The sequence below is a fragment of the Rhinatrema bivittatum genome, chromosome 19 (assembly GCF_901001135.1).
Source record: "Rhinatrema bivittatum chromosome 19, aRhiBiv1.1, whole genome shotgun sequence".
In the NCBI taxonomy this organism is placed as follows: Eukaryota; Metazoa; Chordata; class Amphibia; order Gymnophiona; family Rhinatrematidae; genus Rhinatrema; species Rhinatrema bivittatum.
Window position 1 is genome coordinate 6510680 of NC_042633.1, and position 21282 is coordinate 6531961.

General features: G+C 48.6%; 2 protein-coding genes across 4 annotated transcripts in view; one reads left to right on the top strand and one right to left on the bottom strand.

Moving 5' to 3' along the window:
* The window catches only part of LOC115081097 (zinc finger protein 629-like), a 114413-nt gene extending 110590 nt beyond the window's left edge, over positions 1–3823 (top strand). The window contains exon 6 of the mRNA XM_029585611.1: positions 1263–3823. Coding sequence (XP_029441471.1) covers positions 1263–2113 — 851 coding nt within the window. The 3' untranslated portion in view covers positions 2114–3823. The remainder of the gene's footprint in view (positions 1–1262) is intronic.
* A 14102-nt stretch (positions 3824–17925) lies between these two features.
* Positions 17926–21282, bottom strand: part of LOC115080928 (zinc finger protein 550-like) — an 83031-nt gene continuing 79674 nt past the window's right edge. For all 3 annotated transcript variants that reach the window (XM_029585389.1, XM_029585388.1, XM_029585390.1), the window contains 2 exons: positions 20887–21012; positions 17926–20556 (listed from right to left, as the gene is read on the bottom strand). In XM_029585389.1, coding sequence (XP_029441249.1) covers positions 20066–20556; positions 20887–21012 — 617 coding nt within the window. In that variant the 3' untranslated portion in view covers positions 17926–20065. The remainder of the gene's footprint in view (positions 20557–20886; positions 21013–21282) is intronic.

Below are 21282 nucleotides of genomic sequence, written 5' to 3' on the forward strand. Positions count from 1 at the left end.
CCTACTGGGGCTCCCTGTCCCTCTATAGGACCTGGGAGCACTGGAAATAGCACTGGAGGAGGATCCTCTACAGCAGGGGTGGGCAAGTCCGGTCCTCGAGGGCTGCAAACCAGTCGGGTTTTCAGGATACCCCTAATGAATATGCATGAAATAGATTTGCATACACTGAGGCAGTGTGTATGCAGGTCTCTCTCATGCATATTCATTAAGGATATCCTGAAAACCCGACTGGTTTGCAGCCCTCGAGGACCGGAATTGCCCACCCCTGCTCTACAGGCTGCGGCAACGTGGGCCCGACCCCCGGGGGATTAAAAATGGCCACAGTTCCCGCGGTTACCGCAACGGGACACCTCGCGGTTGCTGCCGAGCCCGAAGCTGCTGGGGAAAGGCCAGAAATGCTCCATCGTTTAGCCGGCCTAGGGAGCTCCGAGGGACCTTCCACCCCCCTCCCCTAAAAATCAAGCTGCGCATAGGCCTCGGCGATTCAGCCACCCCGGGGTCGACCCGCACGCGTGACAAGCCACCCACCTCCCACCATCGCGGCACCAACGGCCCGACAAGTAAAAAAGACAGAAAAAAAGCTTCAAAACCCGAGAAAAACCGCCAAAATCGTGCTGGGGGAGGGGGGGGGGGGGGGGAGAGCTGACACAAGCTCCTACCTGTTCCTGTCTACCGAAACTTTTTTTTTTTCTACAAACTTTACTGCACTAAAAGCAGCCTCACTGAGCGATTCCTCTCCTAGCACTGAAGAGAGCTGTCCAGCTCAATTCAGCAATTAAACAGGAGAGGAAAGTGAGGAAACTAATTTGGGAGCCAACTCGCGACAGGGAGGAATCCGGACCACCAGATGTGCACCTCAAGGTTACTTCGGGGTGTGGGCGTACAAAAGGCTCACCGACCCCCAGCCCCCCCCCCCCACCTCAACCAGACAGTGTAGGGGCTCCTCACAAGCAACCCCGACCCCCTGGGAGGAAGGCTCAACTTAAAATTAAAGAATCAACCAAAAAATTACTAGACAAACTGCAGGGTTCAAGCATCAGTCCTGCACTGCTGGGAGACAGAGAAATACTGAGGAACTGCAGGGGGCATCAGCATATATAAAGCAGTGACAGTTTTACTTTCTCTGTCTCCGCCTGCTGGCACGGATGTATGAACCCAGGAGTCTGGACTGATCCGGTACGTACATGGAATTAAAATTTCTTGATAACTGTCCTTCTCCATAGCTGTAAAACTAACAAGCAAACTCTCATTTTATCCAACAGAGAATAGATTTGATAACAGTGAGATGCAGAGAATGTGCGATGGGCAGCAAAGTGAGGAATGGAAAAACTTAGACCCCTCCGGAGACAGCCTGAATCCTTCTGCTGACTGTGGAGGTGCCCGGATAGTAACACTATACAGGGTAAAAGAAGAAATCGATAGTAGCGAGAGAGCAGAAACAAGCGCTGAACATGAGAGAAATTCTGTTTACAACCCCAAACTTGTAGAACCTCAGAAAGTCCACAAAAGGGAGAGACCGTTCAAATGCATTGAATGTGAAAAGTGCTTTGTCCAGAGATCGCAGTTGAAAATTCATAAAGCAGTCCACAGTGGAGAGAAGCCATTTAAGTGTTCCGAATGTGACAAAAGTTTTACATGGAAATCAAATCTTTCTGCACACTTAAAACTGCACAGAGGGGAGAAACCATTTAAATGTACTGAATGCGAAAAGCGTTTTCCCTGCCGATCTCAGCTGAAGATTCATGAAATAATTCACAGGGGAGGGAAACCATTTAAGTGCACAGAGTGCGAGAAAAGATTTGTGAGGAAGTCCACCCTGACTGACCACTTGAAGTTCCACCGAGGCGAGAAACCTTTTAAATGTCACGAATGCATAAAATGTTTTATGTACAGGTCCCAACTTAAAAAGCATCTCCTCTGTCACACAGGAGAGAAACCATTTGCGTGCACCCAGTGTGGCAAGAATTTCAGTCAGATATCTCACCTTCACAGACACATAAGGACACACACAGGAGAGAAACAGTTTACCTGTACAGACTGTGGCAAATGCTTCAGTCAGTTCTCACACCTTCGAAGGCATAAAAAGATCCATGCAAGAGATCCGGTGCCTTAACGGCATTGTGTAAGATGCCAGCCCTCAATCTACTGGCAGTCCCCACACACACATACAGCTTTGGAATTGTAGACTGGCCCCAGAAAGATCTCAGCCCAGTTGGACGTAAGAACAAGAAAACTCCTCTGTACCCACAGAACCAGTGTATGCCAAGACTGTACGTCCCCAGAGCTGAAGGTGGCATGGGTCTTATAGAAATGGATGCCATCATTTGTTCCTGTGCCTGCCTGTCCCTGTGTGTGGAAGCGCTGAGAGACCGGGCTTTGCAGACAGAGCATATTAGCGAACAGTACCTGGCGTTGCCCAGGTTTTCTGGACAATAATAGCCTCTGTGTGTGTGTCCCTCTGTCTGTCTGCCTGTGTATGTGTCTTTGGGGAGCCATGTGTGTGTGGGGGGGAAGGCTGACAGGCCTGGCTTTCCAGACAGAGCAGTTGTCTGTGCACCTTCTGTTGTTCCAGGCACCACTTGGGGAACAACCACAGACACAACAGTGTGACAGACTGGCCGACATGACACAAGCCTTTTATTTATAAGAGATTAGAGGAGTGAATATGATACTTGCACCCCAAATTCAGATGATGAATAAGGCAGTGGCATGCATCATCAGTTCAAGCTTTTCCCATAGGTATTGTGTGGTAAGAGTGGGCTGGCAGGTTGCAGCGGATGGGATGTTTTTTCCCTTTCTTTTTGTTAACAGAAACCTAGAACACGATGGCTGGGCCTATCCAATCTGCCTAATCCAAATCTGCTGTTTACTAGTCCCTTCCTTTCCCTCACCGATCCCCTAAACTTAGCTCTTGCTGAATTTCAATACTGTCCTCACCACCACCTCCACTGGGAGGCTGTGCCATGCATCTTCTACCCTTTCTGTAAAGAAATATTTCCATAGATTACTGCTGCGTCAATCCCCTTTCATCCTCATCCCATGACTCCCTTATTCCAGAGTCTCCTTTCCCTTGAAAGAGGCCCACCTCCTGTACATGAATACCTGGATCTCGTATTCTGCACTACCAAAATCCTTGTTGGAATACCACACAGTGTCTTTGATCCCACAACTTTTTTCTGTGAATTTATCCAACTGGATAGATCTAGAGTTTGATCAGACGCTTTAGCTTGTAAAATTAAACTTAAGTCAGGATCTGTTTGTTGTAGTAGCTTTAACGTGTCTTTTGAGTAATAGAGAGGAGTGCTGCGAGAAATTGTTAAGGCTCGAATTGTAATTTTGCATTCTTTTTCTTTCTGCTATAAATAATTTTTTTAACTTCATTTGTATTAATAACTAAGAAATCTTTTTCCGTGTCTTTTTATTCAGGATCCTTTTTTATTGGACTTTGAGATAGTACATTCAGTATTCTTATTCTGTTTGCCCGGTTTATTGCAAAACTTCAAATAAAAATTCCGAAAATTGTGCAAGCCCGCACTGCCCCACCGCCTTTACTTTTCATGTTTCCAAATATTTTAACAGATTATAGTCTAACTTTTTATACATTAAATAGTGTCTAACTTTTGTTGTTATAGACCAATTCAAGGCTAATAGCTCTGATTTAAAAGCACTATAATTGCTTTCTTTTCTTTCAGATTTACGAAGGCCCCTATTTGCATAAGAGATTACTCATTCCTGACCTTCTTGAATTTGACTTAAAACCACACCTAATCCCCTGCAGTTTGCATCTGTAGTTATTATGAAGGTTAGATTAAAAAAAAAAAAATAATAATAATAAGGTAAGCAAGCAGTGGTGCGGATGTTAACTTTTCAATTAACTGTGAAAGTTTGCTGGCATTCCCGCATCCAGGAGAGTGTTTCTAGCTTTGGCTGCTTACTCTTTCCAGTTAATCTGTGCAATGGCATGGGTATTTGAGCAAAAGATAGTACAAAACAGTGGAAATAACTTGCGAACTCTAGAAATCTTTTTACGTCTTTAATGCACTTGAGAACAGGCCAGTCTTTCAATCAGTCTTGGAGGTACCAACAGCCACTCCCTTCTCCAAAACAATATGGCCTAGTTAGATTACCACCTTACACAGCAATTTATATTTCGTAAACTGCCAAACTTTGCAGAACTTGATTCAGACATGAAGGATGACTATCAAAATCCTTTGCAAAAACTAATATATAATCTAAATTTAACAGGTTCCTGTTCATAACCAGATCAGTCCAGACTCCTGCGTTTTGCCTCCTGTCAGCAGATGGAGACAGAGAGAAAAAAAGTTTCACTGAAGCTGCATATAACAGTGTGGCACCTGCAGTCTCTCAGTATTTCTCTGTCTGCAGCAGATGGTAGAGGTGAAAAACCTGCAGTTGGCTGGTTCGCTAGATAATTTAATCCCAGGAGTGGGCAGGTCCCTGGTGGGGGCTATCCTCCTAGGGAGTCAGTGATACTTGGGTACTTTAGCCCTTTCCTGAGGATGATTGAAAGCCAGTAGTGCTGGTTCCCTCGTTCTTCTGACTCTCCTCTCCTGGGCTGCTGCCGTTGGCCTGTTCCTCGATGCTCTGGAGAGTGACAGCAGCTGTTTGGTGAGCGGTGCTAGCCGTGCAGTACCAGTTTTTAGGTCAGACTCTGGCAAGAAACACGATTTAAATAAGCGAGACCCTCAGCGATTGGCAGGGGTAAGAGCCTGATTAACAGCTCGTCACTTCGGCTCCCACTGCACATGGGAAGCACAGCAAAACAGGTACAGACGCAGGGCTCATGGCAGGTCCCGTCAGTGGTTGCCAGTCTGGGGACTCATTATGGCGGCTCTCGCTGAGCGCGGGAAATACAGTGAGGCATGTGGAGACACAAAGTGAGTCTTAACACCTTGGTGCTGCATGGGGCTCATATCAGGATTCATTAAAACAGTTTGAGGACTTAATACTGCCTCAAGTATAAAGAAGCCAGCTGGAAGGAAGCAAGCTCTGTTGCCTGCAGTGCTGGGCTTTCGCTGAGGTGCAGGAATGGTGGTCATTTTGGTTTTCATTTCCATGTTACAGGGGTTCATGAGGGAAGAAAGACGTCTCCTACAGCTAAGAACTCTTAACAGCGCTCAGGAAATGGTCTGCTTAGATTCAAATGAGTTCCTGTGTTAAAGCACTGATCCCAAGGGACCCCTTTTAGGGGTGGTAACTCCTGTGGGGTGGGTTCTGGTCCTCCTCCTTATGGCTTCCTGTTCCCAGAAAAAGAAAAGAGAGGGCATAGTCTGTTTTGTGCATTGGATTTTGACTCAGAGGACAGCTTCTCCCGAAGCAGACTCTATTCTTGGGGGTTTGACCCTTGTGCATAACAGGGCTGATGCCGAACTGGTTCTACTGTTCAGGAGGGGAGACGTGACTAGAGTTAGTACAATCCCTAGCAGACTGTGGTGTATGGCAAGGGGATTTGGGCTGGTAAAGGATAGGGAACACCTTATTTGGGAGGAGCCTATGGTCCCATTAAGTTTCCCATCCCATAGGCTTTGTTCGAAATGGTCACAGTGGAAACCCCTTTTTCAAAGGGTTACATGGAGAGTCCTTGGTGTCAGGTTCAATTTGAAGCAAGCATGGCTTTGAAAGATACCAGAGGCAAAGTTTGGGGCCCTGCTCCGGGGGTTTTTTTTTGGAGGTGCGGCCTTGCACTTCCTAGTATTATGGCACATGGGATGATGGGATACATCTGCAAAAGAGGCCTTGGGTACACAGGCAGCTGCCTCTTGCCAGCAACCTGTTTGTGCTGGAGTTTCAGCAGCCTGCGGTGGGTGGGTGGGCAGGATCTCTTTCTTCCAAGCAAGCAGAGCATTTGGCAGCTGCTGTTCCCTACATGGATGTTTGTATGACCTGCTGTGCAAGGCCACTGTTTCAGGTAGAAGGCGTTTATGCTCCAAGGCACAGCTTGGCAGTTTTTCCTTCAAAGGCATGCCTTTGCATGCAAAGTCCTGGAACAGCTGGTGAAGCACTTGAGTAGGACCCTTACCCAAAGGTGAGCCCAAGAAGAGTTCCCCTGTGAGTAACAGCCAGGTAGAAGTCTCTCCTTTCAGAAGCAGGTGTCTACCAAGCTGCTGTCCTTTCCAGAATCACATACACCCATCCGTGACAGCTTCAGTACTGGTGGTGGAGGGAGTACAAAAGTGCAAGACACTGTGGCTGCTCAACTCTTCCTCCCGCAGTCACAGGGCGACGGTTGGCTCTCTTGTGCAAGGAGTGGACCACGATAACGATGGGCCACTGGGTCCTCTCTGTCTTAAGAGACAGCTCACCTGGAATTTGTTCATCCGGTCAGTGAGGTCTACATGAGCTTGTGTGCCTCCCACACCTAACAAGAGATGGTTCGCTCCACACTAGATCATCTACGACAGAGGTGATTGTCCCAGTACCTCTGGAGGAGCCGGCAGAGGATGGTTTTCCATCTGTTTCGTGGTTCCGAAGAAGGAAGGTGCCTCTCGGCACATTCTGGATCTAAAGAAGGTGCATGCGGCTCCGGGCGTGCCCCATATCCAATGGAAATCGCCCTGCTTGGTGACTGCAGCTGTCCGCAAATAAGAGCTTCTGGCTTCTCTGGAGCTCATAGAAGCAAATCTACATTTTCCCATCAGGGAAGAGCATTTTTAGGGTCCTGCGCTCCCGCTTGGATTGGCAACTGCTCCTCAGACTTTCACCAAGGTGACGCTGGTGGTGGCAGCAGCGCTCAGAAGCGAAGGAGTACTGGTACACCCAGATCTAGACAACTGGCTCATTTAAAGTCAGCAGATCTCTGTCAGCAGTCAGTACAACAAGTCCTTGAGAGGTTGAGGTCTCTGGACTGGATATTGGCAAAGAGTCATCTCACACCATCTCAATCCCTGGAGGCTCACTTCAACACTCGTGCAGAGGGTATTTCTCACAAAGGACCGGATGCTGAAGCTTCAGTCTCACGTTAGTTACCTTTTGGGACTATCAGGGCCCAAAGTCTGGGATTATTTACAGGTCCTGAGTTCTATGGAGTCAACACTGGAACTGATTCTTTGGGTGTTGCCTCATATACGGTTTTTTCAGAAGTCTCTTCTCTTCCACTGGAATCTGTTATTGGAGCTAGAAGTCCAGAATTAGGTGATAGTAACCACCGATGCCAGCCTCACTGGGTGAGAACCAGTGTGCCAAGGTCATTTGGCGCAAGGCCAATTGTCGAAGACAAAGGCATTATAGCCTATCAATTAGTTAGACACGGGCAGTACATTTCACACTGCTTGCCTTTCTGCCATAGTTACGCGGTCAGCCAGTGTGGGTTGTCAAGACAATGCTTACATCAACAGGCAGGGAGGAACCAAGAGTAGGGAATTCATTTGTTGGGCAGAACAGCATATCACTCCCAGTGGTATCTCACATTGCAGGAGTAGACAACACCTAGATGGACTGTCTCAGTCAAAAGCGGCTAGACACCGCAGAGTTGGAGCTATCAGAGGAGGCAATGAGTCTTATTCAGATTAGATGGACTTACTGGCATTAGGACAAAATGCCATGAGTCCAGTTGTTAGGTTTGTTTTTTTTTTTCATCATCGTGGCTTGGGTACAGGTCAATACTGAGAGACTGCAAGTGGCACACTAGATTATATGCAGGGTCATTGAAACTTTTTTCTCTGTCTCCATCTCCTGGCAGGGAGACAAAACCCAGGAGTCTGGCCTGATTTGCGGTATTGCACGAACAAAAATTTGCAGGTACTAACCAATTTTCCTATGCTGAATACAGTTGCTTAAAACCAGCTGGTGCTTTATGAAGACCAAAAAGCATTCTTGACCATTCAAAAAGGCTGGTTACTATGGTTTTGGCTTGGTCTTTGGTGTCCATTACCACTTAAAAATACTCAGATTTCAAATCTAAAGATGAGCACTGTGCTGCTTGGCTTAACACATGCTTCATAAATTTGTGGAAGTGGATAGGTGTCTTTTACTCTTATATGATTTAATTTCCAATAATCACAGAAAACCTAACTGTTCCATCTTTTTTCTTAATACTACAGCTGGGGTTGCCCATGGAATATTACTTTATTATTATATTCCTTGTGCTACTAAGTCTTTCACATCTTTTAAATTATTCAAATATGTACGGCAACACAAATGTTGAAGAGAACCGGATCGAGGACCAATCCCTGCAGCTCACAGTCCCTTCCTCAAAATGAACATTATTTACCCTTTTTTGTCTCCCATTCAACCAGTTTCTAATCCAGTCAGTTACTTTAGGGCCCATCTTTTAATTTTTTTAAATTGTATCAAGCAGGGTACTGCATTCAAGATCCATTAAAAGTCTCATCCCTTCTCAAGTAAGCTCTAATGATCAACCCAGAGGTTGATAGATACATTATCTCTGTGGCCGCAGTTTTTTCTGCTTTATCTCATAACAAGAATAATCACAAACCAACCCTCTACTGTGAAAGGTCAGACTTTTCATCGAGTGGTAACTGAATATTAGTGCAAAAAAGGAGCTTCTGCTGTAATTCCACATCTTCTATCTCATTTTAATGTCTTCCCACTGCTTCCAGCTATGCTTTTTGTTTACTCCTCATATTTTTACTCTGTGGAAACAAACATGGGCCCCCCATTTCCGGCAGCACTCCAGTGTAGATTCTGGAGAAAGAGTTAGAAAATTCTGCAGCCAGGGGTCTAGAATTCTGCTGCATATTTGCACAAGTTTGCATATATTTACATATTAGCAATACAAATTTTATTTTACTTTATTAAAACAGTCATTTTATTACATTTCAGATGTGTCTGGGTCCTTTGTTCTTTTTTGCATGGGGGAAAAGGGTTCTTAGTAACTAGTGCAAGGAAAAAGAGAAGGAATCTCATGAAAGGGAGGGAGGATTTGTGAGCAAAAGGTAAGATCAGAGATTGAGGCAAGAGAGTAGGAGAATCTGTGACAGAGGACAGGGCAAGAGAAGGAATGAAGATGAACGGGGAAGGAGGAGATCCACGACCACAGAAGGGAGAGGATTCCCTCAATCGCTTCCCCCTCTCATACACACACATACCTATACCCTTCTGTTTCACACCACCTCATCCCCTATCTACTTTCCCATATACACACATATAGATCCCATCTCTAGGAGGAAGAGGGTGGTCCTTGGGCCACCTCCTCTGGTGCCCATGATCCCACATGGGGTTTGATTATGATGAGACACCATAGTGCCACACAGTTCAAAGTCCAATGTCAGTAGACATGGAGGCACTCAAACTCTTACACTGCTGGCCATCGAGGGGTAGATATCCTTGTGCACCAGCAACTGGCTGCCCTGTCCAGGTGCTATGCTTCCTAGGACCTGGCCCTGGTCTACTAAGTCCACAAAATGCCAGCAATTTCTTGGCAAGGCCAGTATTTTGCAACCTTTGCCATGAGCTCAAAATTATAGGAGACCAATACTCGTAGGAATAAGTTGTGTTAGTCACATCCATTATAATCCTGTGGCTGATGCTGGTATTGCAGCATCTCAAATGGATTGTACTGACACCCGATTGCTGCTGCTCGTATTGCAGCCTCTAGTTTATCTATTATACTGACACCCTGTGTCTGCGGCTACTATTATAGCCTCTAATTAATGCATTATACTGACAATTGGTGGATACTGCTGGTACTGCAGCTTTTGATTAGATAATACCAAAAGCGTGTGCCTCTGCTGGTCTGGCAACCTCTAATTTCTTATATTGATATCCTGAAGTTCATTCCACTGTGCACCTATGAGCACTGCTGTTACTGTAGGATAGCACAAAATAGTCACACAGCCATATGTCTGTGAAATTTTCTCCATCCCCGCACTTCTTTAAGTGTCAGGTTCCCTGTACGTACCCGGATCAGTACAGACTGTGGGTTGTGCTTCCCCTTCCAGCAGATGGAGACAGAGAAAAACTTGAAGGGCACCTCCTCCAAACACTGTGTGCCGCCTGCATCCCTTCAGTATTTCTCTGTCTCTAGGATGAACGTGGCAGAACCTCTTATAGCTTAAAAAAAAAAGACGAGGAAATCAGGACCATCCCCCCTGGTTGTAGGGTGAGCTAGGGGTTGGAGGCCCAGTAGCTCGTAGTCCCCAGGAGACATTGCCTGGCTGGGGTGAGTACCGGTGGTCCAGTCCCTTCCCCTTTACCTCAGAGATGGTGCATGCCTCGATACAGGTTTTTTTTAATTAAAAAAAAAAAAAAAGCAGACAACTTGGGTTTTACCCTTTCCACCGCGGCTCTTAGCTAGCTTTTCCGCTCTCGCTCCTGGGTGTCCGAGGCAAGTTTCTCTTAGGGGCCGACTACCAAGCTGCGTCCGACGTAATGCGCTGCCTGTGGGGAGCTGGCAACGCGGCTTTCCCATGATAACATAAGCTCAGGATGCTTCCCCAGTGGGGAAGGCACCGACGGCAGCAGGAAGGTCGGGGACTAGATCCCGCACTACAGCCACTCTGTCAGGTGCTAGAGCGAGTCAGCCTGCCCTGTTCCCGCTGAGAGGGGGAACAGCGGCCATTTTGGATGCAGGAGTTGCTGCGGCAATGCAGACAGCTGGAGGGGGAGGGGATTTTTCCTCCACTTTAAACTCCCAATCTCAGTCCTGAGGACCCTCAGGACTTCTTACAGGACCCACAAGAAGATTGTCCTCCTGCGCGGGGGGGCTAGGGCAGCTCAAGCTCCTTTCTCCACTGACTTTGTGCTTCTAATGCACAAAGCCAATTTGGCCAGTCTCTCTCAGCAAGGGGAGGCAGGCATTCCCAGTGCATGTGTTAAGGGGTCTGCGCCTCCTCCTCCAAAGCGGCTCTTAAGGATCTGCAGGACCGGAAACTAGAGTTCCATTTCAGAGAATTTTTAAGGTCTCAGCGCTTGGGGTCAGGGCAGCTGTGTGTAGAAGTCTCACGCAATAAGCGAGCGTGAGGTGAATCTAACAACTCCTCAGGGCGAGGGATCTTTCTCCCCGAGAAGCGGAGCAGGCAGAGCGTTTGGAAGCCACGGTGGCTTATGGGGTTGATGCCTTGTATGATCTTCTCCGGGTCTCCTTTCGGACTATGGCATCAGCGGTCTCGGCCAGGAGGCTGCTCTGGCTCCACAACTGGTCAGCTGACTCCTCTTTAAAGTCCCAGTTGGGGACTCTCCCCTTCAAGGGTAAGTTCTTATTCGGGGAGGATCTGGAACAACTGATCAAGTCCCTAGGGGAAAACAAGCTGCATAAGCTCCCGGAGGACAGGCCTAAGGGCTCCAGGAATTTCTTCCCCTCTCGCTCCTGCTTTCAGGGTCAGCAACGTTTTCATGAGAGGAGGCAGTCTTCCCTTGGTCAGAGGAACCCTTCGGCATGATCTCAAGCTTGGGCTCAGTCCTTTCACAGGCACAGATCGTCCCAAGATGGTGCCTCTCAGGGACCGTCGGGGCCCAACTCTGCCCAATGACATAGCGCCGACTCACTCCTCTGTTCCTGTTGTAGGGGGGGTCGACTCTCCCTGTTTTATGAGGAATGGGTCAAGATCACATCGGACCAGTGGGTTCTAGACATCATAGAACACGGTTACGCTTTAGAATTTGCTCGTCCTCTGCGAGACCAGTTTCTCTCCCTGCGGTTCCCCAATGAAAAAGCAAGTGGTGCATCAGACCCTCCGCAGACTAATAGTTCTTGGAGCCATTCTTCCTGTTCCCCTGGAAGAATGCAGAACAGGCCGTTATTCCATCTACTTCGTGGTTCCCAAAAAGGAAGGGTCGTTCCGCCCAATTCTGGATCTGAAGAAGGTCAACAAGGCCCTCAAGATGCCACATTTTCGGATTTAAACTCTGCGCTCTGTTATATCGGGGGTGCGCAGCAGTGTGTTCTTGGCTTCCCTGAATTTAACAGAGGCTTATCTTCATATTGCTAAAAGCAGGGATCATCAGAAGTTTCTGCAATTCATGGTCTTTGAGAGCCATTTCCAGTACCGGACCCTCTGGTTCGGTTTGGTGACCGCTCCCTGTACTTTCACCAAGGTGATGGTCGTGGCGGCGGCTGTTCTCCGGCGGGAGGGAGTTCTGGTCCAACCCTATCTGGACAATTGGCTCATTCGGGCAAAGTCAGAGGATCGCTGCTGGCTGGCAGTCCAAAAAGTGCTGTATCTCCTTCACTCCCTCGGTTGGGTTGTCAACTATGCCAAGAGCAACCTCGTACCTTCCCAGGTCCTGGAATTTTTGAGTCGGACGCAGCTTGGTCGTCGGCCCCTCGATACTCGGGTTGGCAAGGTCTTTCTCAGGCAAGAGCTCTCTGTCAAGCTAATGTCTCAAGTTCAAGATCTCTTGGCCCTGCCAGTTGTTTGAGTCTGGGATTATCTACAGGTTCTTGGTTCTATGGTGTCAACTCTAGAATTAGTGCCTTGGGCTTTTGCTCATATGCGGCCTTTACAGAGAGCTTTGCTTTCCCGCTGGAAACAGACATCGGAGGAGTTCCATATCCCTTTGCCACTCCCAGACTCCACCAGATCCAGCCTGCGTTGGTGGCTGGTCCTCGACCACTTACAGCAGGGGATGGATCTCGAGGTCCCTCAGTGGGTGATTGTGACCACGGACGCAAGTCTCTCCGGATGGGGGGGGGGGGGGGCAGTATGCCAATCTCAGTCGGCGCAGGGTCAGTGGTCGCGGGAGCAAACGCAATGGTCCAATCGACTAGAAACAAGAACGGTGCGCTTGGCACTGCAGACGTTTCCTTCCCCTGGTCGCCATCGGGCAGTTTGAGTGTTGTCCGACAATGCAACGACAGTGGCCTACATCAATCGTCAGGGGTGAATGAAGAGTCAGCAGGTAACCTAGGAGGCAGACAAATTGATGGCCTGGGCAGAGCACCATCTGGCTTGGCTGGAAGCCTCCCACATAGCAGGGGTCGACAACGTGCAAGCGGATTTCCTAAGTCATCAGCATCTAGACCCCAGAAAGGGGGAGTTGTCCGAAGACATGATGTTGCTCCTCTCTTGCCGCTGGGGCGCTCCACACCTAGACTTGATGGCAACCAGAAAAATGCGAAGGCCCAGCGCTTCTTTAGCCGCAGAAGGGAACATGGGGCAGAAGGAGTAGATGCCCTAGTCCTCCCTTGGCCCTGCGACATGCTGCTCTACGTGTTTCCCCAGTGGCCTCTCGTAGGCAAGGTTCTCAGATGAATAGAGGTTCACCCGGGCACGGTCATCCTCGTTGCTCCGGAATGGCCCCGGAGACCATGGTTTGTGGATCTAGTCAACCTCGCAGTGGACGGCCCTCTTCGCCTCGGGTATCTTCCATACCTGCACTGGCAAGGTCCGGTATTTTTCGACCAAGCGGATCACTTTTGTCTAGCGGCCTGGCTTTTGAGTGGCGGAGATTGAGGAAGAAAGGGTATCAAGAGGAGGTCATCTGCACTCTTTTGCAGGCACAAAAATCCTCTAACTCCCTTACCTAGGTGCGGGTTTGGAAAGTTTTTGACTCCTGGTGTGGTGAGCTGGGAATCTCACCAAGTCGTGCTTCGATAGCTCAGATACTGGCCTTTCTGCAGAAAGGGTTAAGCAAGGGATTGTCCTTCAGTTCTCTAAGGGTGCAGGTTGCAGCCCTGAGCTGCCTGAGAGAACACATTGAAGGGGCACCTCTGGCAGCTCATCCCGATGTGGTTCGGTTTCTGAGGGGAGCAAAACATCTGAATCCTCCGGTCCAGCCTATTTTCCCTTCTTGGAGTCTCAATCTGGTACTACGGGTGTTGGGTGAGCCTCCTTTTGAGCCCCTCAAGCAGGTTACCTTAAAGGATTCAACTCTCAAGATGGTGTTTTTGGTGGCTATCGCCTCCGCCAGAAGGGTTTCAAAAATTCAAGCTTTGTGCTGTCGGGAACCTTTCCTGCGATTTTCCGATTCCGGAGTATCGCTCAGAACGATTCCATCTTTTCTTCCGAAGGTTGTCTCTGCCTTCCACTTAAACCAATCTGTGGAACTCCTGGCTTTTCCTGGTTTAGAGCGGGAGGCTCCTCACTCTAGAGAACTGAGATGCCTTGATGTCAAGTGGGCGCTCTTGTGGTACCTCGAGGTCACGCATGAATTTTGTTTTTTGGAGCATCTTTTTGTGCTGTGGAGCGGCCCTAACAAAGGTCGTCAGGCATCCAAAGCTACGATTGCCCGGTGGTTGAAAGAGGCGATTCCTTCCACTTATATCTGCCGTGGACAGCCAGTTCTGGAAAGGCTCAAGGCGCATTTGCTCCAGTCACAAACGACTTCCTGGGTAGAGAGCCAATCTGTGTTGCTGCAAGAGATCTGCAGGGCAGTGACTTGGAAATCCTCTGCATGCTTTGCTAGACATTACCCCATGACGTTCAAGCCCCAGTTTTCGGAACATTTGGGAGTAAGGTCATTTGAGCAGGACTCTCCAGGTCCCACCCTACTTAGGGAAGCTTTGGTACGTACAGGGAAAGGAAAATTGGTTCTTACCTGCTAATTTTTGTTCCTGTAGTACCACGGATCAGTCCAGACGCTCGCCCGTTAGGAGGGATGTGGTGTTGGATGGAGAGAGTCTGCTCAATTGTCTTTTCTATTCACAGCGATGTTCGTAAATTGTTCTACAGGCACCAGGAGATTCGGCAGAAGAAACTACTCCTTACAAAGAATAATCTTGTGTATATAATTATTGTTGACACTAGTTCTATTCTTGCTTGATCTACCTATTGGTCTAAGGTTTATTCTGCTTTGATATTGTTAATACTGAAGGGACGCAGGCGGCACACCCTGTTAAGAGGAGGTGCCCTTCAAGTTTTTCCTCTGTTTCCATCTGCTGGAAGGGAGGCATAACCCACAGTCTGGACTGATCAGTGGTACTACAGGAACAAAAGTTATCAGGTAACCATTTTTCCTATATTAAAGCCTGAGGCAAAAGATGTGCTCTCTCCCACTGCTGGAAAGGCTTAGAGTTGCAAGAGCTTCCTCTTTATGTACCTCACAAAATACATCTGAGCCTGATGCACACAATCTGGCTATCCATCGCCTAAACCCTTCATGCTTCTCTTTCTAAGTCCAATTTGAGATGCTTTTTTTGAAACAAATAAATGGATAGACTAATCAGAGCTGAAAACCAGAAAAATGGAGAAATTACTTACCTGATAATTTCGTTTTCCTTAGTGTAGACAAATGGACTCAGGCCTAATGGGTTATATGGTCCCCTACTAGCAAATGGAGATGGGAGTCAGGTTTCAATGCTGACATCACCTTTGATACACTGCTGCAGTGACCTCAGCCCTTTATTATTCTCTTCAAAAGCCATTATGGAGATACTATTGAAAAACTTGATTAAAAACTGATAACCGTAACTGTGCTCAATCAAAGAAACGCTGAATCCCAGCAAGATTACAGATGCCCTGATCTAGAGATTGGCCAACAGCTTACCTGTAACCTCTTTGAATAGATATTCACTTCACGGACGATTCCTTGGTACTATTCTTGGGCAGCCGTGGGCAGGATGCTGAGTCCATCTGTCTACAATAAGGAAAATGAAATTATCAGGTAAGTAATTTCTCCATTTCCTAGCGTGTAGCCAGATGGACTCAGAACTAATGGGATGTACAAAAGCTACTCCTAAACAGCGAAGGAGGCTGCCCGTGGTCCGGTTAGTACTGCCCTAGCAAAGGCTGCGTCCTCTCGGGCCTGAACGTACAGGTGATAGAACCTGGAGGTGGTGTGTAAGGAGGACCACGTCGCCTCTTGGCAGATGTCAGCAGGAGAAAGCAGCTTAGCTTCCGCCCAGGATACTGCCTCAGCCCTAGTGGAATGAGCTTTAACCTGAAAGGGTAATGGCTTTTCTGCCTCTACATAAGCTCCTGTGACCACCTCCTTGATCCAGGGAGCTATGGTAGCCCGCGAAGCTGGTTCACCCTGTCTCCTTCCACCATGAAGAACAAAACAGTCCATCTTGGGCACCAGTTCTAAAAGTTCCAGATACTGCATCAAAACCCTACTGAGGTTTAAATGGCGGAGGGGGCGATATTCTTCTGTGTCCTTGTGCCTATCTAGGGACGGCAATGAAATGGTCCGATTCATATGAAACTCCAAGACTACCTTGGGCAAGAAGGATGGAACGGTCCGAAGTTGTAATGCTCCTAGGGTCATCCGGAGGAATGGTTCCCTATATGACAATGCCTGTAGTTCAGAGATGCGACAAGCAGAGCATATCGCCCCCAGGAACACCGTTTTCAGGGTTAACAGGCGTAAGGACAGACTGCATAGTGGCTGAAAGGAGGGTCCTGCCAAAAGCTCCAATACCAGATTTAAGATTCCACAAGAGGACTGGCCACCGTATGGGTGGCCGGAGGTGCTTTACCCCCTTTTAGAAAACAGGCCATGTCCAGATGAGCTGACAGGCGGGTTCTGTTCACCTCGCCTCTGAAATAGGAGAGAGCCGCTACCTGGACTTTCAAGGAGTTAAGGGACAATCCTTTATTCAAGCCGTCCTGTAAAAATTCCAGATGCAGAGGGATTTTGGCTGTCCGAGGGGCAACACCGCATTCCTCGCACCAGGCCTCAAATAATCTCCAGCCCCGCACATACGCTAAGCACGTCGAGAACTTCCACACTTGGAGCAAGGTGATAATTACTGCCGCCGAATATCCCCGCTTCACGAGGAGAGTCCTTTCAAGGGCCAAACCGTAAGACAAAATTGAGTCGGATCCTCGTGAAAGACAGACTTTGCTGGAGCAGGTCCCTCTGTGGTAAGAGGCACCGGGGGGGGGGGGGGGGGGGGGGTGTCTCCACCAGAGGTCTCCGCCATGTCTGCATACCACAGGAGCCAGGGCCAATCCGGAGTCACTAGGACTAATCCCCTGTAGCGCTCGATCCTCCGAATGAGCCTGCCTAGTCCTCTTCTGGCCAGGTCTGAACAAGGGCATCGAGCCCCAGGGCCGGCTGATCTCTTCTGCGACTGAAGAATTGGGAAAGCTTCACATTGTGAGATCCGGCCAGCAGATCGATGGACGGGAGGCCCCAGTGATCTACCAGCAGCTGAAAGGCTCTTGCTGACAACGCCCATTCTCCTGGTTCCAGATACTCCCTGTTTAGAAAGTTTGCTCTAACATTGTCTTTTCCTGCAATGTGGGAGGCTGAGATCATCTGCAGATTAAATTCCGCCCATTCCATAAGGAAATCTATCTCCTGAGACACTTGCTGGCTCTTGGTTCCTCCCTGGCGGTTGATGTAGGTTACCATTATTACATTTTCTGATATCATGCGGACTACCTGACCCTGGAGTAAGTGGCTGAACTGTAGACGCGCCAATCTGACTGCCCGGGCTTCCAGGTGGTTTATGGTCCAGAGCGCTTCTTCCTTGCTCCAACGTTCCGGAGCCTTTAGTTCCTGACAGTGAGCTCCCCAACCCTAGAGACTCGTGTTTGTCGTGAGGACCAGTCAGTTTGGCAGGGGCAGGTTTACACCCTTGCGCAGGTGAGCTTCCTGAAGCCACCACTGGAGCTGAGAACATACCTCCATCGGTAGGTGGAGGCGATTCAAATAGTCTTGAGACAGCGGTTTCCAACGTGACAGCAGGGAGCACTGAAGTGGCCGCATCTGTGCCCTCGCCCATGATACTACTTCCAGGGTTGATGCCATTTAACAGAGGACCTGAAGATAGCTCCATACCTTGGGGTGAATCGTGTTAGTCAACCGATACACTTGGGCTATCAACTTCCTTATCCGCGAAGGCGGGAGGAAGACCTTGCCCTGCTTGGTGTCGAACCAAACTCCCAGGTATTCCAAGGAGTGGGAGGGCTTGAGGCTGCTTTTGTCCATATTTACGACCCAACCAAGCTCCTGAAGCAGGGACGTCACCCTGCTGGTCACCTGGAGACTCTCTTGCAGATGACTTCGCCCGAATCAACCAGTCGTCCAAGTATGGGTGCACCAGGATTCCCTCTTTCCTCAGTGCTGCCATTACGACCACCATAAATCTTGGAAAATGTTCTGGGGATGGTGGCCAGGCCGAAGGGCAGCACCCAGAACTGATAATGGTAGCCCAGTACCGCAAAGCATAGGAAACGCTGATCTTGCTGGATTGGAATATGACTGTAGGCCTTGGAGAGGTCCAGGAAGGTTAGGAACTCTCCCGGTTATATGGACACCATCATCATGGAGCGCAGAGTTTCCATGTGGAAATTAATTACCCGTAGGCGTCGGTTGACACTTCTGAGGTCCAGGATGGGACGAAAGGAACCCTCCTTCTTGGGTAAGATGAAATAAATGGAACGATGCCCCATATTTTCCTGGGGATGAGGTACTGGAATTATAGCCCTTAATTTGAGAAGCCTTATCAACGTAGACTCCACTGCCTTCTTCTTGTGCTGGGAGTGGCAAGGAGACATCATGAATATGTCCCGAGGAGTGCTGCGAAATTCCAGTGTGTATCCTTCGTGTATGACAACCAGTACCCATTTGTCTGATGTGAACTCGATCTACCGCTGGTAGAAGAGGGATAGTCAACCCCCTCCCCCTATCTCCTTGTTCAGAGGATGGGTCAGCAAAACTTCATTGGGTAGCTTGGGCCGAACCTGCTCCTCTCTTGGGCTGTCGGCTTCGAAAGGACAGACTTCCCAGAGGACCAAGGCCTCTGAAATGTCGAGTTTCTGTAGGGCCGAAAGCATTGGGTGCCCCTGGATCGGCCCCTCATAAGTGAGGGGTGCTGTGACTGCCTTTTCTTATCTTCCAGTAGCCGGGACACTGGATATTCACCCCACATACTGGCTAGCTTTTCCAATTTGTTTCCAAACAGGAGTGATCCCTTAAAGGGCATCTTTGAGAGGTTTACCTTAGAGATTGCATCTGCTGACCAATTTTACAGCCATAACTGTCTTCTGGCCCCTATCACTGAGGCCACTCCTCTGGCCAAATATGAACTAAGGCAGAGCCCGCGTCAGCTAAAAAGGCAGTGGCAGGCTCCATAGCTTCTCTGGAATACGCACCTGGAGTCATCTACCTCTCTAGAGAGGAACAGGCATGAGCGAGCCACCAGGGCACAGCAGGAAGCAATCTGTAAGGTGATTGCTGTTGCTTCAAAGGCTTGTCTAAGGATGGACTCCATCCGCCTACTACACGCAACCTTTAAGGCTGCCCCTCCCTCCACTGGGATAGTTAGCAGCTTTGAAACAGTGCAGACCAGCGCATCCACTTTAGGGAAGTGCAGGCGTTCTCTTGCTGCCAGATCCAGTGGCTATAGAGCTTCTAATGGTTGACCACTTTTAAAACTCGCTTCAGGGGCGTCCCATTCCAGGTCAGTGAACTCCTGGATGGCTTCCAGTACCGGAAAATAGCAAGAGGCTTTCCGTAGAAACATCAGAATGGAATTCTTCTAGGAGACTGAGAAATACTGAAGGGCTGAGGTCACTGCAGGGGTGTATCTAAGGTGATGTCAGCTTTGAAACCTGACTCCATCTCCATCTGCTAGCAGGGGAGCATATAACCCATTAGTCCTGTGTCCATCCGGCTACATGGTAGGAAAAATTGAATTAGATCAAAAGAAAATCAAAGTGCACACAGGGGAGAATGACACCACTAGAAGGATAAGGAGGATCTTAAGACTCACACATACCCATAATCCTGCCAGAAAAGGTCCCGACCTATAGCCGATCATGCAGCTGGTACTGTTTCTTGAATACTGCATTAAAATGGATGAACTTGGTGAATATGGAGGGGCTAAGCAGACTCCCATCCCCATCCACTCTGAGGCATGTGGGGATGGGGAAAAAAGATGAGCAGAAGGCTCATTTTAAAGAGAAGGAGCTGAGGGTTGGGTTAAGGGAGGAAGGAGGAAGGAGGTAGGATTGATGTTTCTGCTAATATGTTCTTCCATGTGCTGTTTGAACTGGTGGGTAACATAGTCCTCAGCCCATTTCTTCACAAAAAAAAACCAAAACAAAAAACAGAACTACAAGTCCACTAATAGAAGCAAATTCTTTCCCCTCCCCTCAGCCCGCCCAAGCACAATTTCAAAATAGTTACATGGTAAAGTTTAAAAACATACTTAAAAAAAAACCCAAGAAAAGCAGAGAGGGGAGGGGGATGTCCCCTATAGACATCGGAGCGGATTTGCTGGGCCTGCCCCCTGCACGGCCAGGAGGAGCTTGTCTGTGTCTCTGGCATGGAGCCGCTGGTGGCGGAAGAGGTTGGAGCTGTGGCTGAAGCGCTTGGCGCATTCCCGGCACTGATAGGGTCGCTCGCCCGTGTGCGTGCGCTGGTGCTGGATGAGGTGAGAGTGCTTACCGAAGCTCTTCTCGCACTCCAGGCACTTATATGGCCGCTCCCCTTTGTAGCCCCTCTGTGGCGGCCAGCAGCGGCGAGCCCTGCCAAAAGGCGGCTGGCTGTCAGTGGGTGGGGCTGGTCCATGTCTTGCACGATTTATTTGCCTCCATGGCTGTCGGCACGGAGCACTGACTGCCGTTTGTTTCTGCATGGATGGATAAAACCTTGGCATGGCCGAGGAGGGCAGATTCCAGTTTGATCTTTCCGTGCATCGTCTAGATGGTTCCTGTACCAGCGTTTCGTGGTTGGATGCAAAATCTGTTGCAAAAGAAAGAAATCCTGTATTAGGTATGTTATAGGAGATAAAATTATTAAAAACCTGGGTTCCCAATGCAGTCTGGTTGGGCTTTTCCAGTAGCATATTAAGAGACGTTAGATCAGTCAGTGCTCCAGGCCTTAGGACATGAGTCTCAGTCACAGCTCAGAGAAGAGAAAGTGTCACCTAGCACCAAGCTTGGATACTGCATCAGTTCTGGCACAGAGGGCGATTGTCCCTTAACATCCTGCTGAGACACTGGTTCAGTGCAGGCTGCAAGGGAAGAGGGTTTCCCTACACCAAGCATGGCTCTCGGGGGCGAGTATCATTACCTGTTCTCAGTTGACAGTCTGCTGGGTCTTTAATAGTTTTCCTTGCTTCTAAGTCATCCACCGTAAAACACTCTTCATCCTCTTGTTTAATCCAGAGAGACAATTCTGGATTGAAAACCAGACCGTCTGTTACAAAACACAAAATGAGAAATTACTACTTGCCTGATAAATCTCATTTTCTTTAGTATAGTCAAATGAAGCCCGAACCAGTGGGTTATGTACCTCTACTAGCAGATGGAGAGGGAGCAAAGCTGACATCATAGTATTATATACTCCTGTAGTGACATCAGCCTGCCAGTATTCTCTTCAAAAGCCAACTATGGACAGACTAGCAAAAACTTGATTAATAACAGATAACCATTTCAATACTCAGCCAACAGGAAACACTGAGCTCAG